The sequence below is a fragment of the Rousettus aegyptiacus genome, unplaced genomic scaffold (genome assembly GCF_014176215.1).
Source record: "Rousettus aegyptiacus isolate mRouAeg1 unplaced genomic scaffold, mRouAeg1.p scaffold_m13_p_10, whole genome shotgun sequence".
In the NCBI taxonomy this organism is placed as follows: Eukaryota; Metazoa; Chordata; class Mammalia; order Chiroptera; family Pteropodidae; genus Rousettus; species Rousettus aegyptiacus.
Window position 1 is genome coordinate 93,580,368 of NW_023416285.1, and position 20,495 is coordinate 93,600,862.

Here is a 20,495-nt window from a genome sequence, read left to right on the forward strand (position 1 = left end):
ACTTGCATTTTTGTTCCCTCCTTTGGAGAATTAGTTTGTTTCTCCAGGACAATAAAACTGGCTGTCTTTCCCTTCTTTTACTTAGCTTGAGTATTTTGCCTTGTGGCAAGTGGTGGAAATTTTGTGTGTGTGTGTATCTACACATGTATATATACACACACATATATATACACATACATATACACACACACACATTTTAAAAATAAACACTTGCATCTTGGTATTGCTTATCCTCTTTTTCCCCTTCTCCCCTCCCTCTCACCCTCCACCCCCCAAAATATCAACCCTTAGCCATCTTTTCCCACTAATGTAAGCTGTGGGTTTTCAGAGGCAAACCGATGAAGGCTGTGATGAGATTTACAAAAGAAGTGTTGGCAGGAGGCCAGCTGCCATCTGTGCGGGTTTGGAGCTGGTAGGAGTCACTTCACTGAGGTGTTTGGCCTATGGGGGAAAAGAGCCTCCTTTCCTCCACCTCTCCAGGCCTCTCTGTTGTTGAGCTGACTGGACAAGACAATCTAGGGGTCAGAAAGGCTGAAACCAGAGGATGGCGGAGGTCCCGCAGGGGGCACCTGCAGGGGAACTCTCCTCGGCAGCTGGAGGAAAGCTGCCCAGTGCTGGGTGGCCTGAGTCAGAGCTTGCGCATCTGCGGAGTTAGGAGGAGAGAAGACACAGGGAGCGGACATCAGTGGAATCTCTTAAGAGCACTTGGAGAGCAGTCAGATTCCTGAGCGTAAGCCATGGGCAGAAACGGGAGGGCCCTGCGTCTTCAGTCTTAGAGGGCGTAGAAGCAATTGTTTTTTCATTAGCTCTCCTTTTGATAAGTGGGGTGGGGTGAGCGTGGGGGACAAGGCTTTGGAAAAAGTGTGGGTTCATTCTGGAGGGAGCTGGGCCGCCGAGGGCACTCTTGGCTTTCATTTGGAAATGGATTGGAGAGCAGTGAAACTCCCTCCTCCCACCCCACCCGATGGAGCGGGGCGTCCATCTGAGCTCTTGGAGATATTTCTTTCTTCTTCCATTGGTTTTAATAATTAAAAGTCCCTGCTGGCTTCAGGTAGCTCTTAAAAATACATAATTTAAATTACTTCTTTTGTATACATCTCTTTTGGTGGACGGCAACAGATACTTAACCCTTTTCACAGCTTCTATTCACCAGGTAAGTTTATTTTTTCTGCCCTTGATAGTGCACCTCTTTTAACAATGTGATTGGTTTCTAAGGAGAGTTTGGCTGTGATGTTATGCCTTTGGACTTGTGGGTAGATAGTTCTGCTGCTTCTCTTCTTAAGGTTATGCATCAAAGCAGCGGGAGTTTTAAATGACCGCTAAGCACTGCACATGCACCGTGAGGGGAGAGAGTGGAGGCGTGAGGGTGACATTTACCAGTGTGGGCAAAAGACCCTGCGAGGTCTCGGCAAATCCAACTCTGTAGGTAGTTAGTTATTCAGGTGAATCACAGAAACAAGTATAAATCTAAGAAGCAGTGCTTAAAACGGGCTGTTGTACGGAAAGCAGAGGTGGGTGGTGTGCAGTTTCCCCTTCCCCCAAATCAGATATTCACTTAGGTGGAATCGACTGTATCTTTTTACACAACATATAGAAAAAAAACACACGTGAAACAGTGATGTGTGTAGATGTATCACCAACATATAATGACTACCAACAATACAACACGCAGAGAGAGAAACAAGTATTAGGAAAATGGTTTAATATTGGAGACAGAAGCAAAAAACTGCATCACACAATAACATACGTTACAAAAATAAGTTTGACTGTTTCAACTACACGGTTATGTTCACAATGAGGACAGAAGAATCAGAAAAAACTTGATCTAAACAGCAAAAAAGCAAACCCCTAAAGTTTTAACTAATACATTTATCCACTTAAAGTGACTGAGTACTTCTAAATCTAATTACCTTATTGTGTAATTGCACAATACAGAATAAAAAAGTGAAACTTACCGCTGTATTTTAAGACAAAATTCTAATGCTAGATATAAGCAAAGGGAAAAAAGAAACCAAGCCAAAGTTTTTAATTCTCAAAAGAAAAGCAACTTTCTTTCTATCAACCAGAAATCAAACTTGAAATCAGTCATTGTCAGGGGGCCCACTAGAGTAAGCCACAAAAATTTCCATTTTTTTTAAATCTCCAGTATAAAAAGTTCCACTGGTACAAAATGCATAAGTACAATCAGTTGTAGAAATAGGAAAGCCTGTGTATTTTTTTTTTTTTTGGCTCAAATTCCATCAAACAACAAAATCCGAATGCATCAATAAAACAAACAATACTCAAATGGTCTTACAGTTTCCACTAGGTTGCATTAACTTTGGCTTTTCTCAGACAATATTTAAAAACTATTTTGTAATTCTAAACAAAATGATATTAATCTACAAACATTCTCACAGCACAAAAAAACACAAATACATTTTTTGTATGACATTATTTAAAAAGGTAATGAAACTACAGGTTTTTTTTTTAAAATTTTATTTCTTGTTAATTAGCACTTAAGATAATAAAAACAAATAGTAAAATGAGTCCAGAGTAGCACAAGCCAAAGAACTAGAACCCCTATGGTGAAAGAAAGATGAACTTGTTACGCCTTGAGGACTGCCATTTTATCACAGTTCTCTAATTTAGTTTAAAAATGACTATACACTTGATTTTTTAAAAAAGCAGTTTCCCTGTGTGTTTTTTCTTCTGGCACAGGCCCTTTGCACCCTTGCAGCTTTTTCCTTTTGATAGTAAAAGATAAAGTGACTAGAAGGACAGCTGGTCTCTGAGAAGGGTTATCTTCATAACAATGAAACTTTTACGGGAAAAAAAAAGTTCCCCCTAAATGTGTCTTGGTTGCCTGCAAAATAAGAACCACTCAACTGAAAGTGCCGCCCTGAGCCTCTTGTCAACTGCACTCAGTTCTAATGCAGGTGGGTGAAAGGAAAAGACGGCAGTTTGCTTCCGTGAAGAAAGTGGAGAATGTTTCTTGAGATTTATGTAGAAATTGGTAAGAGATTCAGAACAAAACAATCTAATTCAAATGGTGTTCTCTTGCGTCCCTATGCATGCTTTCTACACACCACCATATCCTATATATGAGACGTGTGATGACGTTTCAGCTGATTGCTGCAGGAAGTACAAAATAGCCCTCAAAGGATGAAGGAAGGCCCCAGCAGTAGTAAACACGTGTGAGGATAATACAAATCATTTCATTATAAGTGCATGTGCTATAAGAAGGAAACTTTTTTTTTTTTTTTTTTTTTTTGCATCATTAGAGGCTAGTTCTTTCCATCCCAGGGCTATCACATCCACACACACATTGATCCAAGCAGGGTGGTGACTGGGACAAGGACGGAAGGGAGCCAGCAATTTCTGAACGCCATTAGAGACAAAGAAGCTTGCAGGACCTGCTTTCAGAAAGGTGGGAGTTTGGGGGTGAGGGGGGGCGCTATAGGGATGACACTGGGATTTGTCAAGACAGCAAGAGATCTGTTCACAGGAAATCAAAATAGCATGGCACTTTAAAAAGTGGCAGCAGGAACTGATGCTAGATATTTGGTCAGTAACTGTGATAAAGAACTGAGTTTTACTCGTATGCTCAGTACATGTACTCAGTTAAAATACAGACGGAGAAGACTATCATCACCTGCTAACTCCAGACACCTTGCTGTTTCAGAGGCATCCGCTGGGGTCAGAATCCCCAGCACATGGCTGATTAGAAATATTAATTAGGAGTATTTAAGAAACAAAAGCAAAAGTACCACCCAATCACAAAGTCATTTAACTGGAAGGTATATGAAAATATCCTAAACTAGACCATACCACTAAACCTGATCTCAAAAGCATATAGAATTTAAAGTTTAGGTGCTGAATCTAGTAACCATCCCCCTCAGCAGGATTATTGAGTAAACTGTTTTTAACCTGAAGAAGGAATTCCAGCAGCACATTCAGAACTTTGTTTTTTTAAATGACCAGAAATAATCAAAAGTAAAAAATGGTATAGGAAAAAATTAGGGTTAAAGTATATATTTTTCCTTTAGATGTGCCTCGTGGAGTTTTTCTTTTGGTTCTCAACCAAAGGATTAAAGTAGTAAGGACAAAAAACAACTCAGAGAAGATATATGTGATGACAAAATCCAAAACAAACTAAAATCATGACAGTATAAAAAGTTATCAACATTCCAGATAGCTCTGGGTAGAAAGGGTTAAAAGTTCAAAACTTTCTCACCTTAGAGGTTTCCATATATAATGAAGAAAATACATTGTGAGGTTGCCGTCACAGCATCGATGTGCAGAGTGGTTAAAAAAGTGAGACATGGGCACTTATACAATGTCTTACAAAAAACATCATAGAGAAATAACGAACGATAACAATTTCAGGCAACAAGACCACAGGATAGCAAGTTAACAAACTTTTTAACCTTTTTTTTTTGTTTTTTGTTTTTTAAATATTAGGGATTTATACAAAACACATAATAAAATACCCATGTTATCAAATTACTTCTCACAAGAAACACACTGAAGCTCTAGGAAGGAAGTACCTTTGGAATTTGGCACTATGTAGTTTCACTTTTTTCTTTAAAAGAAAAAAAATCACATTTTGCTGAACACAAACACATCTAAATAGTCCACAATAAAAAAAAAAAAAGAAATGACATCAATGCTTTACAAGCCAACACAAAACTTATTCTGGAATAGGTATTTTTTCTCCCTCACATGAAATTTTTTAAGCAAACCATTTTTTTTTAAATTCTTTTTTAAGCAAACCAATTCTAAACTTGTCTTATCAACAAAGAACATTAAGACCATAAGACTCATGATGAAACCACAACTTAATTCACAGAAGCACCAACGCAACACAGTTTACAGTAACCTTCCTCCTGTACATTGAAACAGTATAAAATATAGGTAATTTCATGTGCATTAAACCATGGATTGTCTAACTGTGAGTCAGTTCAGCAAAAGGTGACACAAATAGGTAGCATTTGCCCCAAAACAGGGTAAATATTTTTCTTATACTAATCTACAAAAAGTGGTTCTATATATATATCTTAATGAGAAAGTGAGCCACCTAAAATGGCCTTATCAAAAAACTTTACACTGCCTGAAAAATGTAAAAACTATTACAGACCTCTAGAGACTTAAAATCAGACAGTTTTTTTCTCAAACTGTTTTTGGAAGTAGTCTGTTAGAAACCAACATTCTGTGTCCCTGGACACATATTGCTATTGTTACCAGTGACCGGGAAGAATGCCAATCCCTGTATAATACTTTCAAGTCTGTTTTATGAAAAGAAAAAAAAAAAAACATTTTTGCCACAGGTTTTTTTTTCTATAATTTTTCTAATAATAAATTTCAGTCTTGCATGAATGCAGCAATGTTTTTCACATTGACTTCCCAGAATTCATAGCTAGATGAGGTCACATGCAAATTTCAAAGGTCAAACTAGATCAAAGGTCAGTAGGAGAACCAAATATGATGTGAGGTCAGAAAGACATCAGAAACAATGACGGGACGATGAAACTTTTTTTTTGAGACGCCACAGGGACATGCTAGGCAAACGGTGAACTAACGGGCATGAAGATGTCTAGGGAGAAAACAAGGGAGAGTAAAAAGTTACACAGAATCTACGCAGCAGCAACAAAATCACTCTTAAGGGTGCGGGAGAAAAACTAATGCAAATCTTAGGTCATTAGGGAGTCTATGAGCCATCCACATAATTTGCATTTCTTACAATCTCTATCCACAGCACGATGGAACCCCAAGAGAATCCATCCGGAGAGGGAGAGGGGATGGATTCTGAGTGTTTTGGGGTGAGGGGCTGCAAGGGACAGGGGGAGGATCCAGTTTCAACGAATGTAACATACGGGAAAGTCAGACAACTGAACTGTAAACTAGATAATGGAAGTTACGAACAAAATAATCAGACAGATACAAACGACAAGAGGATAAAGCATGAACTTCAGGCCTAGAGTTCAACGGTGAAAAAAAGCCCATTCCTAGAACGATTCCTCTAGAGACTACTTCAGAAGGCTCTAGCCAGCACAGAGAACTGCTCTTCAGGTACCCAATAAGTTAACAATAGGCAATAAATAACTTCCATTATTTCTGAGGCAGTAAAAATTTTGTACAAAAATAGAAATGCTTTTTTTACAAATAAAATTTACAGGCCTGTGGCTTTCTTTTTTATTTATGTATTATTTATGTATTATTTATTATTAAATTTATCTTTCAAGAAACATCAAGTATTTTCATTCCTTTTTTTATTTTTAAACCCTGTAGCTTTAAGAAACAGATCTCTAAATCTTTTTTTACATTAATCCTTTCTAAGAACTAAAATAAAACAATAACAAAATAGACAACCAGTGTAATAACCTGACCAATAAATGTCATGTTTCTTTGAACCCTAAAATAAAATCCTGCTTATTAAAACGAACCAAATGTAGTGGAAAGACATTTCGTATTGTTTTAAGTGCTTTTCCTGGCTTTTCTCCTGCGCTAGGCCACCGCCTCGACCTCTCAACAGCTGGTGCCCTCCTGGGGGCGAACGCCACAGGCCGGGCACCAGGGGTCTGAGTCAGAAGTGCACGTTAGCCTTTGTTTGCCTTTTAAATTCTCAAGATGTCATTTATTTGTGTATGTTTTTTTCTTTAAAAAAGCAAAAACAAAAACAACAAAAAAGGTAAAAGGAGATTCAAATTGCAAAACAAAGGAGAATACAGTGGCACAACTGGAGGAGTTTACTCGATAGAAACAAGGTAGCCCAAGTTTTAAATATGGCAAACTGGGTGGGGGACAGGGGGGAAATGGAGGCCTTATTGTAAAAATAATCGTCTCTCTTGGTAAAAGTTGGCAATGTGGTCCTCCTCTGCCTTTCCTGTCGAGAACAGGCTGGCTCGTGGGACTTACCCTAAGAAAGCTAAAATAAGAGCAGGGAGCCTCTGGGGTTAGGATCAGTAAGGTTTGCTGTCGTTTTTGGAGCGCTTCAGCTGGACCTTCAAACGTTTCATGCCAATCTGAAAGCCATTCATAGCCTGGATAGCAGCTTGCGCAGACACTGGATTGTCGTAGCTAACAAAACCTGGAAAACACAAGGGGAAGGCAGGTGGGAATCAAGATGGAGTGGCACTGGAGCAGAGAGGGGGTCCGGGGCCCCACGGAAGAGCTGGACGGCGTAATGCGAATGGTAACATGCTGATCCCATGGCCAGGTGCGGACGTGTTCGGGGCCACAGCGGGAAGGCCCATTGAGGAGCAGCAGCAAGGCTGGCTGGCTGGGCGACGGCGCGGTGAGAAAGCGCTCTGCAGGGAGCTCGAGTCTCTGCTCACTGATGTCAGTGAAGCCCCTTAGAATCCTTCTGCAAGAACCCAGGTGCACGGGTGGGCGCTGCTCATCTACGCGGGGCACAGAGAGACAGTCCAGGGCTGGAAGGGCCCAGAAGCTCAACCCGGGTGAGCTCAAAGGGCAGGATAACTAAGGGCTGGGCTGGCCAACGGGGTCGGTCCAGGTCCCTGTGCATGCCACAGAGCCCGCACCTGTCTGGCCACAGGATGGAGTTAGTGAACTAACTCTAGAATAACTTACACTTGAATTTTAGCATTTTGGAGTTATGATTGGGGGGAAATGCTGGGTCGTCCCCGCATCTCAGCTTCCGTTTTCAGAGCGCCACTGAGCTCAGCAGGACAGAAACTGATCTCCTTCTGTACTCCCGAGAGTCTAGGGGAATAAACGGTCTAGGTAGCTCAGGGCCTAACTGTCCCCAGTATCTTTTCCCTGCTCCAGCATTCACCACCATAAGAGACGGAAGGGCGTGACTTGGAAAAAAAAACTGGTGCTAACCGCAAAGACTAAGCAGCAGGATTCCACAGAGTCTGATCCAACGCCAGCGCTGGGTCTGGGGCGCTGGTGCCTGCAAAGCCTGCCGGAGCCGGTGCGGAGTGCTGGGCCTGCACAGTCCCTACTTACCGCTGGTGGTGAAAGGAAGCTGTTGTCCTGACTGGACATCAGCTCTTCAGAAGGTTCTAGACCAAGCTTCTCCATCTACCTACTATTAAAGTTTAGAGCTAAAGAGAAAATTCCTCAAAACTAGAGGGAGAAGGACATTAATGTACCGTTAGCAGAGTTCTCAGCTGACAAACACGAGCAGGTAGTAGAAAGCAGGGTTCTCACAGGCAGGCAGTATTGCACATGGTAGTTTAACTTTTTGTGAAATCTGATTTCCAATAAATGTGATCTTGAATCCAAGATACCTGCTCAGACGTTCTCCTTTCCCTCTGGGTTTCTATCCAGAGTACAAAGATGATCAAAGAATGGAAATGGGTCAGGGGTGAAATGGATCACGAGAACTGGCCAAGAGGTTAGGACAGAATGGGGTACCACCTTATGACTAGCAAACCTGGAACCCCAAGAAATTACACTGGCTCACTGAGAAACCTCAGCATGGGATGCTACGGCTTCCAGCAAAAACCGAAAACACGGCCTGTCACGCTAAACACGAATGACTGCGCACGCCCACGGCTGTGGCTCGCGGTGCCGCGCGCACTGGTGGAGGAGCTGTGGGCTGAGTTCTTTCCAAAGCAGTGAGTATTCTCTCAAAATCAAGCCATGACGCTCAATCCCTTGTCAGTGAGCCTCCAGATGCGCCCAGGACACCGTTTGGTGATGAGGAATATAAAAGTCTGGCCCAGAACCCGGGCGGGGCGCTCCCGAGGGTCAGCGCGTGGCGAGACACACGCAGCCCGAGCCACGACTTACTCTGTCCCGCGCTCTCCTGAACCAGTGCCAGGGGCCGACACACCTGTCGCAGCGGCGGCAGCGCGGCGGGTTCGGGCTGACGGCCCGTCCACTCGGGGGGAAACCGTGACTGCAGTGGCAGGCGCACCAATTCCCATAACCACAGGCGTCTCAGACCGTCCCGGGCGATAGCACCGACACTCGAAAGGCGTTACGATAATGGCGTTTTAGCAGCCGGAACAGTCCAGCTGCCCCATCACCAGTCGGCCAAGTGCCAAGCTGCGTTTCCCGCCGTCTGGCCACCGCTCCCGCCTCTGATGTTCCTTATACCACCACACAGTTCCCTCTGGCCCCTGTCTGTTCTGCTTTGTTTTGTCTTATGCTGTTTATACCTCCCACCAATGTGAATTAGTAAATTGGAGGAGTAACTCACGCAGATTTTCCTTCTCAACCTGGGCCAGAACTTGTCAAGTGAGTGATATGTACTCTGAACATTCTGCCTAAAAACCCGCAACCACTCTGGGGACTAAATGGGTTTGAAAAATAACACGAGCAATAGCTACCCTCCTCCCGCTTCAACACACCAGTGCAGGCAGAGCGCTCGCCTCTCTTGGGGCAAAAAACGTCCTGGGGGGCAGAGCCCGGGCTGCTTGAGGGTGAGTGGGCGGGCGGGCGCCACAGCCTGGGCCCCTGAGGCCAGGCCTCCCCGTGTCCTTGGAGTACCTGCCCCTCCCGCGCTCCCCGTGCGCCCCGCCGGCCCCTGCACACACACCTCGTCCTGCTTCTCTGGCTCCTGAAGCTCAGCACAACGCAGCTCTCCATGTGGCTGTGCGCCACATCGCCCACCCGCCCCTGCACGCAGAGCCGGGTGGCAGCCTGCCCGAGCCCGTGTGTACTGCGCGGCAAGCCCCCCGGGCCTCGTGTTGCCACAAGCCGCCACAGTGGCTGAGCCACACTGAACCTGGCAAGGTGAGGGATTGGTGGCACGGTGGCCGCAGTGCCATCCTGTCTCAGGACAGACTAAACCACAGTCTGTTAACTGTCTTCCCATCTGGTAGCTTGCGGTGCAATCTGTGAGGTTCAGAGACACTGCTGTGGCTCTGCGGGGACCGATCAGGATACACACGCAGGCGGCACGTCCATCCACCGTGCCCCGCAGAACGTCACCCGCTGTGTGGGCATGTGCTTTACGTTCCCAGATCCTTCCTTTCCTACGGCCCCCTCCTCTCCGAGTCAGCGACTTTGCCCAGTCTGCGCACGTGGATCCAGAGAACCAGGGAACTGCCGCACAGGGAAGGCCCTACCCTGACTTCCGAAACCTCTGCCATTTACAGCTTCCTTCCCGGGCCGCCTCACTTGGGGGTGGGTGCGGGGGGTGGGGGGCGCGATGCTGTAATAGTCTAGCTTGGTTTCTTTTGCATACCAAAGCACTTGCTCAGATTGGTCTGTTTGTCAATGAAGACTTTAGCAGAGATAACATTTCCAAAAGGCATGAACATCTGCAGAATGTCCTGGTCTCCAAACTCCTGTGGAAGGTGGTAAATAAAGAGGTTTGCACCCTCTGGACCTAAAGAGGAAAAAAAAAAAATCACAGTAAGGTATTCTTCACCTCTTAGCTCCCACCTCTGAGGACCGCTTTAACGACAGACAGCCCCGCCCCCACCGGGAGAGGACGAAGAGACGGTGACGGGTCAGGTGCCGGGTCAGGTGCTGCTGGGTCTTTTAGGAAAGCAAACGCCCTTTGGAGTTTCTTCACTTCCTAAGAGACGCTGGTGAAGAGTGGCTTCCTTTGTACTGATCATCTGCGGGTCACGTCTGTTCACTCGACGTGAGCACGCGTGGGGGTGGAGGCGGCGGCCATGGGGGGCCGCTGGGGAGACGGCCACGTTCTGTGCTATGTGTGCACTGTCTCCGCGGAGAGGGTGTCCTGTGCCTTCCAAGCAAATTGTAGCAATTTAGAATAATGGATATGGCAGTAATGCTGCTTGGATTTCTCAATCATTTACCTAATTACCCATCCCGTTTTGATTTGCCAAATCTCTTAACACACAGTCTAATAATCATCTTTATTAGGAATGACTGGCAATGAGTCAAGGCAGGGAAAAATAGGTAGCTAGAGTTTCACAACCGTAATAGGAATTGTACCACCGAGAATTAGCCTTGAACATGAACGCATGAGATGGAGCAGCCAGTCAGACTAAGCCAAGCCGGGCTCTTCACTCTTACCCATCGCTTTCCAGAAACACTAGAAACAAAGGCAACATGAGGAAGAGCTGAGCTATGGGGGCTGGAAAGACATGGCCTCTTAAGTTCCTTTCCACTTCTCACAGCGCTCCAGCCACCTGCACGAGAACTATCTGAAGGTTAAAAGCAGCAAAAAGGAGAGAGGAGGGAACCCGAACGACCTGATGGACACAGCAGGTAAGATGCTTCCCGGGTCAAAGGTGCCTTTCCCAGAGGTCCGGAGAGGCCGCAGGGTGCGATGCCTCTGGGGTGCTGTGCTCTGGGCACGGCGTCTGGGAGGGCAGGGCGCTCGTGCGGCTGGTTCCCAGGCCCCTAACTGGCCCTCACAGCAGAGCGGCCAGGGCCGCGGCCCCACTGTGCAGCCTCGGCACAGGCTGCTGTAAGGTGACGGGCGGGGCGCGGGGGGAGTCCATGTGCACGGGGAAGAAAAGGAAAACGGATAAAAAGAGCTTGGTACAAATAGAAGGGATCAACGTTTTGACAAACGAAAGTCAAACCAAATTTCTCTTTTTAAAAAATCATACAAGAAGTGTTGTAATGGGTGGGACTCTTCAGAAAGACGACTTCCTGAGACAGATGTCTGAAGCCACATTGACGAAGCATTTCTAAGTGTCAACGTGACCACTTTTACTTTCCACACTGGCACAGTTTCCACAGACAGCCTCATTCCAGCACAAGGGAGGCAGGCTGCATTTAAAGGGACCCAGTCGCAGGCTTTGGTCCCCAAACGTTTCCTGGTTTAAAAAAAAGGCCCTTTAAAAAAGGAAAACTAAATGTGAACAGACACGAAGCCCAAATACCGGACATGGACGTTCTGAGCAAGCTGTGTGCGCCATGCCCACCCTTTGCTCTATCTGGTTCTACCATGATTTACTGTCCCATCCGAAGGTGGAGGCACAAATGAGCATCAGTGGGACCCAATCCGAACTGCGGGCTCCTCTCACCTCCTGAAGCCTGGGAAGAAAATGCAGTTTCTATGAACTGCGAAAGGTCCCTGAGGAGGCTGGGATCATCCTGGCGTGCTAGACTGCTGTGCCTTCCGAACGTGCCCCTGCCAGACGGGGACCCGCGGAAATATGAAGACGGGTGACCCCAGGGCGGCTCTGTCCTCAGTCATCACGGTCCCAGGAAAATGCCGCCATCTCCTACTATGGAGTCCCTGGTTTTGTCCATCACCAAGGACTAGTGAGACTTGGCACACCAGTACCACTGTTTGCACTGAAATGAGTGAAAGGTGACTTGCTGTGGACCACCTCTCCCGTGTGCAGTGGAAGCCACTGCCACAGGGGCCTAGGGCAACAAACAAACAAATCTGAGGTTCCACTATTCTCCTCATTCCTCCCTTTAGCAAGAACTGGCTGACAAGCCACGCATCCCTCAGATTTCTCCCAGCACACGTTACTTTAACTTGTGAAGGTTCTGTGTGTTAAGTCGCTGGTCGTGGCTGCTGAGTTGTCCATATTTTGTATTTCTCACAGGGCACTTGCTACAGCCTAAGGCACTGGGGTGTCTGTCCCAGGCGGCCAGCACTTGCCAGCTTCCCGTCGGGTGTCTGAGACTCGACCTGCTGTGTGTGTGTGTGACTTGCCTCCTGTACACGCGGGAAGAGGGCAGAGGATGTGTAGGGAGGGCGGGAAAGGCGGTCGGCCTCCCTGGGGTTAGCTCTCTAGGCCGCCCTAGCCCTTCAGAAGGCTCGCCTGGGAAAATGTTTACACCAGCTCAGCTCGTGCTCCTGTTGGAAAACACACCGGGTACGTGACTAAACAGATCAAGGTGACTTTCAACTCTCCTGACTAAAGGACAGAATTACGTAATAGGACATTTAAAGAGCTATTTAATAGTAAAATTCAGTATGGGATCTATTTTTCTTCCCGGTATAAATTATTTTTACATTATATTTTAGATAAACTAATATTAAGATGGCATAAATTTCTTGAGCTCAAGTTAGCTGGGCCAGAAGAACGTGATTAGAAGGGCAGCATGAGCAGGTGAGAGGTGACTGAAAGGAACTGAGCACGCACGCACCAGAGAAGAACTGAAAACCCCCAGCCACGCTGCCACGCTCCGGCAGCCTGCAGACCCAAATTCGCGTGATCTGGACGAGGCAATCCTCATCTCAAACTATTTTACGTTAATCCCTGGGGCTTACTCACTGCTTAGGAAATCCTGGAAACCCAAGGCAGGGGCTAAATGAGAGCAGTGGGCTGGGGGGCATCAGCTGAGACAAGTGTTTCAAGGCCCATGTTCTGTCTGTAAAGCGCCACGTTTTGAGTCTCCTGGTGGTGTCTTCTCAGTGACGCATGGTTTGTAGTTTGCTGTAAAGCTCTGCTGGATAACGGAGAGGTGACCAGCATTCTCTAGAATGCATGTGGGGGAACTGGCTGTTATGGTCTCGTCTGAGGGTACCATTATCTTGCAGGACCCCCCTACTGCTTTAATTTGTCGCCATGGTAGTCAGACCTTAGAAAAAGGGACCTGAGCATAGGCTTTTCTTTGGGAAGTCATGTATTCATGACATAGCATCTCCATATGCCCAGGGAAGCAGTTGTCTGAAGAGCTGTGTATGTGCTAAGAAATCTACAACGGTCACAACCAAGAGTAAAGAGAGAGCCGAAATGATGGAAGCTAACTTAAGATTTTCACACATCTTAAATTTTTAACGCTGTTGTTTATAAGCAGGAAAAACTTTTCTTACACATGAATATCTTTAAAGCTGTGTCCCCTTTAAAATCCACAACGCTACAAAGTAAAACTACTCTATTTCTTTATCAAATACCATGTTTAAGGTGAAATTTGTGTTCAGCAAAAAATGGTTTGGAACTATGGGGCGAGGGTAAAAAAGAGAAAGAAATTAAAAAAACTTCAGCAGTTCTTCCCCATTCTAACTTCTTTCCCATATTCTGAGCATAATATCTAAGCATAATTCTAAGAATAGTATGTTGCAGATTTTGCTTTAAAGCAACTTCAATTATGGAAGAAGAAACCAAAAGGAAAAAAGAGACAAGCTCTTCTTATTTGGATTGGCTCATTAACTACTTTAGAATTAGCTTTAATTTATTCTCACCATTAACTTCCTGCATTTGCCTTATTGGCAGGGAAGCAAGATGATCAATCACTTATTTGCTTCCCCAGAAGACCCCCAATTAAACAAAGACCAGGGCAGTCTTAACAGTGGATCACATCATTAACCTGGACACAGCGCCTACCACAGGCAGGTCTGTGGGCTCCGAGAACCAGGGAGCCTATGGGGGAGAGGGCTCCACCCAGAGGGCTAACTGGGTCCCCCTCCTCCTCCCACTGGGGAGCAGTGTGTGTAAGGGGAGAAAGAATGCTGATTTGGGAGAGGGGCTCCCTGGCCATTTTGGGGCGGCAGCGACTACTAAGTAAGTGTGTAAAGGCACAGTGGGTGAGAAACACATCTTAAGATGTAGATGAAAAAGATAAAAGGAAAAGAAGAACCCAAAAGAAGATTGAAACATATGGTGTAGCCTTGTCACGTTTCTTAAAAGAAAAAAAAAACCCACGAGCGGCAGAGGGAGCAGCGGCTTCCCGTGGCGCTGCTGCTCCACCGGCTCCTCCGGGCCCGGCCGCGCGCACCTACCTTCCTTCTGGCTGCCGGCCGCGCTCTGCTGCTGCAGCAGGCTCTGGCTGTACAGCGTGGGCAGCGCCGCCGCCGCGTACTGCTGGATCCCTGAGTAGGCCTGGGTGAGGGCGTCCATGGTGCCCGCCGTGCCGTTCGTCAAGCCCGTGGCGCCAAGTCCTCCGTTCAGAGCCGCCATACCTGAGAGCATTTGAGCAACTTTACAAAAAACCCAACAATAGAGAAGAGAAACAGCACTTTTCATTAGTGCTTTCCGAAGGAAGTGAGAACCGTTTGACACAAGCACAACAGCAAGAACATGCAGCTAGCACACCAGGGGGACCGGCGCGGGGTTCACACGGAAGCAAAGCCACGAGGACACAGACAGCGGCAGCAACAAAGACCCCTCGCCCCCGAGGCCACGGTCAGCAGCGGCCGGGGTGCGACAGGGACACGGCACGTCTCAGTCCATGCAGGGTGCTGCTGGCAAGCACTGCGGTCGTCGCTGGGAATGAGCGCCTTCTGCTCTTGGAGCGCCGACGCGGGTGCGGTCGCTCCCGGCCGAGGCCTGCGCCATCTGCGCATCTAACCATTTCCTGGGCGCCTCGAGGAGCCCGGGATGGATAACACCTCCCCCGGAAGCAAACGGCAGGGAAGACGAGCTCTGTGCTCCACGAACCAGTGAGCTGGGGGTTCCGGAGCCCGCTTTCCTGGACCCCAGGAGGAGGGTGCCGGGACCAGGAGCTCTGGGTCGGCCTGGCTGCTGAAGGATCAGGCCCAGGGAGCGCGTGGGCCCTGCCCCGAACTGCGAGAGCAGCAGGTGCTGGCTCCGCGCGCAGGGCTGGACGGGGAAGGGCCGCTGGTTTTCAGCAGCGCGCGCGTGACAGCACGAAACAGCGCCGCGTGACGGGGGCCCTGCCGGTGAGGGGGCTCCGCGTCGCGCGCTCAGGCCTCTGCGAGCGGGGCCTTGGCTCGCCACCCTGTGACCTGGATGTCGGCCAGCGCCCTTTCTGGTTTTTCCCCTTGTATCCTGGCTGCTCTTTTGCTCTGGTATGGTTGCTGACTGTATCATATTTTCCCTGAATAGAGTCAAAACAAGCAAGACTTTATAGAGTGTTAACTTTTACATGCACTCGAGACATGGAAGAGGTGACATCATAATTGTCTCTAGTTCCTTTCATGATTAAAGCTTTTTTTTTAAAGATCTGTTTCTGGGAAGAACTTACTGAAAACATTAATGAAAATATTGAAGTGATTAAGGCTATTGATCAGGGCTATTAACATAGCCAAGATGACTGACCTTGAAAGAAGTTGGTGAGAAGTCCGATGAGAACAGAGGATAATTAAGATAAGACTGCTTAGAAATGACGTCGAGGAACCAAACGCCAGAGCTGCCCGGACACCCCTATCCGAGTTTGTCCCTGCCATCCTCGGGGAAGAGGGGCTGTCCCGCGGACTCGTGTTCTGGCATTTTGGCAGCTTCATGTCTTGGGTTCAAAGGACACAGATCAGACCCTCGCACTGCATGCAGCAGAGGGACCTCCCAGTGCCTCAGGTCTGGTGCTCCTCCTGGGGACTTGGGCTGGGGTGGCGAGGAGGCAAGGAGAGCCTCAACAGGCCCTGGGCGGGAAGTCAGGCCGACCCAGAAACGCAGACAGAGCTGCAAGGGCGCTGGCCGGCAGAGGCCCTGCCCACTCTGCTCCTCATCGAGGAGTCTGCTGTTTTCCCCTCATGCAGGTAGGAGCTGTTAAAGAGCTCGGAGCGGTGTGTGCTCCTGATCAAACGACGCCTCAGACGCCAGCCAGTCACATCTGCCTCTCTGCCTCTCTGCGCTTCATCCCTGATGCTCCCATGGCTGCGGAAGGGACGAGGAGCGATCCTCCTCTTTTGGTCTTATTTCGCCCTCACCTCCCGATATCTGTGTGACTGCAAAGAAACACCAATGTTTCTTCTCTGAGAGAGGTGAGAGGAGGGTGTAAAATGACTCAGGAAGAGCTGGGCGCAGTCGGTAAGTGCTACTGGCTTCGTTTTTGTCAGGCTGTTAATAGGTGCTAGGGATAGAGGTGGTCGCGTCATGGGCCCGGCCCTCTGGAAAGCGAGGTTCCTGTGTGGGAGGAGATTCTAGGAGGAACAGAGAGCAGGGACTTGCCATCCATTCCTGCCCCACGGTGTACAGCTCCGTGTGCACTGAGGCCTGCAGAGCTACATGGGGTCTTCGGCCGTGGCTGAAGACCCTGCCCCGCGATGAACTGCTCTGCCAGCAGTGGGGCGGCCGGCCCTGCCGTCAGGAGTCCCTTCCTGTGACCTGTAGCTCCCCCTAGGCACACGGGCCATTTAAGTGCCACCGTCATTGGTGCCCCTGACGCCCTTGTCAGGTGAATGACCTTCTCTTTCCCCGTTTGGCGAAGTTTTTTGGTTCTCTTGAAACACAGAAGCAGAACGAACTTCCTGCTCCTGAAAGCCTGGCTGTATGTCTCAGGACCACAGTCCTGTGTGGCTCGCAGCTCGAGCAAGTGGCGCTGCAGCCGCGTCCCCAGGCTTCCTGCCTGCACGTCACAGTGGCGGGCCGTGTTCTGGACTGGACCCCGGGGCACTCTGCTTTCTGAAGGGCTCTTGCTTCAGCTGGGCCCGGATGTGGGTGGCAGCTCTGGCTGGCCCTACCTGCCCGGCATGGGGAGGAGATGGCGGTGGAGACACTGAGAGGACTAACCAGGGCCTTTCCGGCCCAGGGCTTTCCTCCCCCACGGCACAGCTGTCCTTTCGAACAAAAAATAAGGGTAAACATTCTAACAAGTACGAGTGCACTGAGAATGTTTAGAACCAAAATTTTCCTGGAAATTCTGGTGTGTGGCTAAGGTAGGATCAGTAATGACGACCTGGTAGAATCTGAAGGGCCATCAAAGGAAGATTTCGACCTCCGAGAGTAATTCCTGTGAGTTATCTACTGTTCTGTATTGTCATTATATGAAAGGGAACACTGCCAATGTAGCTGCTGATGTCTGACCGCATCCAAACACTTTGGACAACAGAAACAGGTTTGAGGAAGGTGAAGTTGAATAAAGTGCTCTCCCTTAAAAGGATAAGGCTTTTCTTGGAAAAGGCCAGATGGACTGATCATTTCATCCCATTTAATCTAGGTTGCCGTGAAAGCTACTTGGATGAGGAAGGCTGGGACAAAATGACAGAGGTGGCAAACCCCAACAAGCGAGGGTCTTTGCAAATGGTCTGTCAGTGCGCATCTTGACTCCTAAGTGCTTTAAACTTAATTGCTCTCCAAAGGTCCTCAGCTGATGGAGCCCCGAGGCGCTGCGAGGTTGCTGAGGGAAGCTCTGGAAATGGCATAGGAGGACCCGCCCCTACCCGTGAGCATGGATGCTTTCTGTGGCCGCTGTGGAGATGGCGCTGGGAGGGAGACTCAGGCAGAGCATCACAAGCACGCTAGTTATCTGCAGGCCCCTCTGTTGGATGCGCTACCCAGTAAACGAGCGCAGAAGTGAGGACTGCGTTAAACGTTCTCACCAGTCCGTGATCTAGTTAGGGGGATGGTTCCTGGGTGTTGATGAAGCCTGTCCTTCTAGGCTGCAAGCTGGCAATGAGAACTTCGGTGTAAAACGTCTAAGAACCAGAAGAATGTGCACGTGTACAGTCAGTGGTGCTCATGCGCGTGCCTGTGCTAATACGGTCACAAGTGTGTGTGAGGTTGTGTGGCCTTATGTGTCCCACTACGTATATCTTTGTATGTTTTGAAAATACAGATTAAAAACAGTCATTTCACGATGCAAATAAAGGGCGACAAGCCACAGTATATGCCCGAAGCATCTCCTCTTTCTCTCCTTGACGTAAAATGTTTCCGTAACTACTATTCACCAGGCATTTGTGGCGGGTCATATTCAGACCATCGTAATTTTGAGTCCTATATGGGTAGGCCGTTTGGAAGAACTACACCATTTAAACAAGGAAAAATACATTTAAACACAGGCAGATACAGGCTCTTGAGTGGACATATCTGCACAAAAATATTTTCACCTTAGTTCAGATATTAATATACGAAACATGCCTGGAGGACCCTCGGATAATCGACCGTGAGCGGATGCTCACCCGCTCGCCTGACTTTCGATCTGGCCAGCTTCTGCTTTTAGCTCGCGGACCCCGTGCTTTTCCCATTAGTCCCCCCGCTCATGAACGTATAAAGGAGAAAAAGGAGATCAGATACTGTTCGAGTCAGCTACTTGTCTCCTAACCAAAATGTTCTTCTGGGGGAGGCGAGGGGCCGCCTGTCAGGGAAGAGGGCAAAACCGACACTAAGATGAATTTGGGGATTAAGTGGATTCTGTCTCCCTACTTTCTTCCTGCCTCGTTCGTGGGCAAGAGTTGGTTCTGTGCTGAAAGCCAGAAGACTGCCCTGTGGTGGCCTGATGGGTGTCGGGGACGCGGGGTGTGGGGAACGGCCGTGGCGGCTGTGGCTAGCTGTTTTTAGAAGCTGCCTCTGTCCAGGCAGCTGTATCCTGACTACCTGCTTGGAGAATTATCTGGCAGGACAGGCAGCAGCAGCAGCATGTCTGCTGAGGGAGAACGCTGTGAGGGACACTCTGTTGGGGTCCCTCTTGGTCTGTGGGACAGGGAGCAGATGTTAGCTCCGCCCACAGCCTCCCCTCACCCGAAGGATCGCGCTTTTGTTTGAGCGTGGATTTTGGTTTGACAAAGCGTTCTCCTGGTTCACACACTCTGGTAGGGGTTATTTGAAACTGGAAGCCTTCTTGATTTTCCATGAACTCAACACACTTATATTAACTCAATGGCAAAGAATTAAAAAAAGAGCAAAAACAAAGCAACTTAAGCCTGTCGTCCTTGCCAGAAGCAAAATTCGCGCCACACAGACCCCACACAGGAACTACTCATGGTTTCTCTGCCCCTCGACAGAGCCCCTCTCCAGCCCCGCATCACGAAGGAACGTCCCAGCCAAGCACAGAACAGGACGCACACACGAGAGGACGACACACAGCGGTCAGGAGCGCGTGCTGAGGAGGACAGCCACTCCCACTGGCCTGTTACTCTGCAGACCAAGGACAGGCGGGCGATCAAATCAAAGTCCTTGTTTTAGGGGAACTAGGTCCTGGGGCAAGAGAAGCAGCATGGAGGGCTGTGTGCAAACACACACACCTGCAACCGAGGGCAAGGACAAGTGGGCTGGCGCGTCTGCAGAACAAGGTCAGAAACAGGAGTCAAGGCTCGGGGGGCCTGGGTCGGGGCCGGGGGCGGGGCGGGGGCCCTTGCACGGGGCCTGCACCGTGCTGTCCCGCGGTTGCCACTGCTAATCATCGTCTCTGGGAGGGAGGCTGTTTCTCTTTTCTTTTTGTGGCCAAGGGTTAGATAAGACTCAGCCCAAGTTTTTGTTTGCTTTTCCCAGAGCATCTGGAGAAAAGGATTTCATAAAACCTGAAATTTTCCTACCTTAAAATACAAGATTTTGTTTCTTATCAGGATTATAAAAGTTAGTCTTCATGCGGATGAATTCTAGGCTCTTTTCCAAATAAATTGCAAGGTATTCTTCAGCTTTCAAAGTAGAATTATTGGGATTTCTTTCTTTTTTGCCTTTCTACAGAAATGGTATTGCCTGACTGCCCTGTAAAAACAGTTCACTTATTCAACCATGGCTTGAAACAGGATGACCTGCCAGGGACCCCTCTCTCGATGGGTGCTGGTGGGTTGCTTGGGCTGCACAGTAGGTACCTGGGCCCCAAAATCAGTCTCCAGGCTGTCATGGACCTGCTGGACCTGGCTACTCTCAGGCACCCAAGGGGGACCAGACCGAGGGAGAGGCAAATGAGGTGTCCCCCCTGGGGCTGAGGGCAGTCTCCCCAGTTTGGGAGCCGGTGCCAAGCAGGAGCCACCACCATGCTCATCTGTGGGCGGAAACCCATCGGCAGTGGGTAAGCTACGGGGACAGACT

At 48.3% G+C, this 20,495-nt stretch overlaps 1 protein-coding gene across 28 annotated transcripts in view; it reads right to left on the reverse strand.

Annotated features, from left to right (window-relative positions):
* Positions 1-2,213: 2,213 nt before the first annotated feature.
* CELF2 (CUGBP Elav-like family member 2) overlaps positions 2,214-20,495 on the reverse strand; it is a 718,856-nt gene continuing 700,574 nt past the window's right edge. For 18 of the 28 annotated variants that reach the window (XM_036227159.1, XM_036227131.1, XM_036227123.1 and 15 more), the window contains 3 exons: positions 14,567-14,764; positions 10,145-10,288; positions 2,214-7,069 (listed from right to left, as the gene is read on the reverse strand). In XM_036227159.1, the coding sequence (XP_036083052.1) occupies positions 6,942-7,069; positions 10,145-10,288; positions 14,567-14,764 (470 nt within the window). In that variant the 3' untranslated portion in view covers positions 2,214-6,941. The remainder of the gene's footprint in view (positions 7,070-10,144; positions 10,289-14,566; positions 14,765-20,495) is intronic. The other 10 variants (XM_036227075.1, XM_036227067.1, XM_036227118.1 and 7 more) reach the window with 3 other exon arrangements.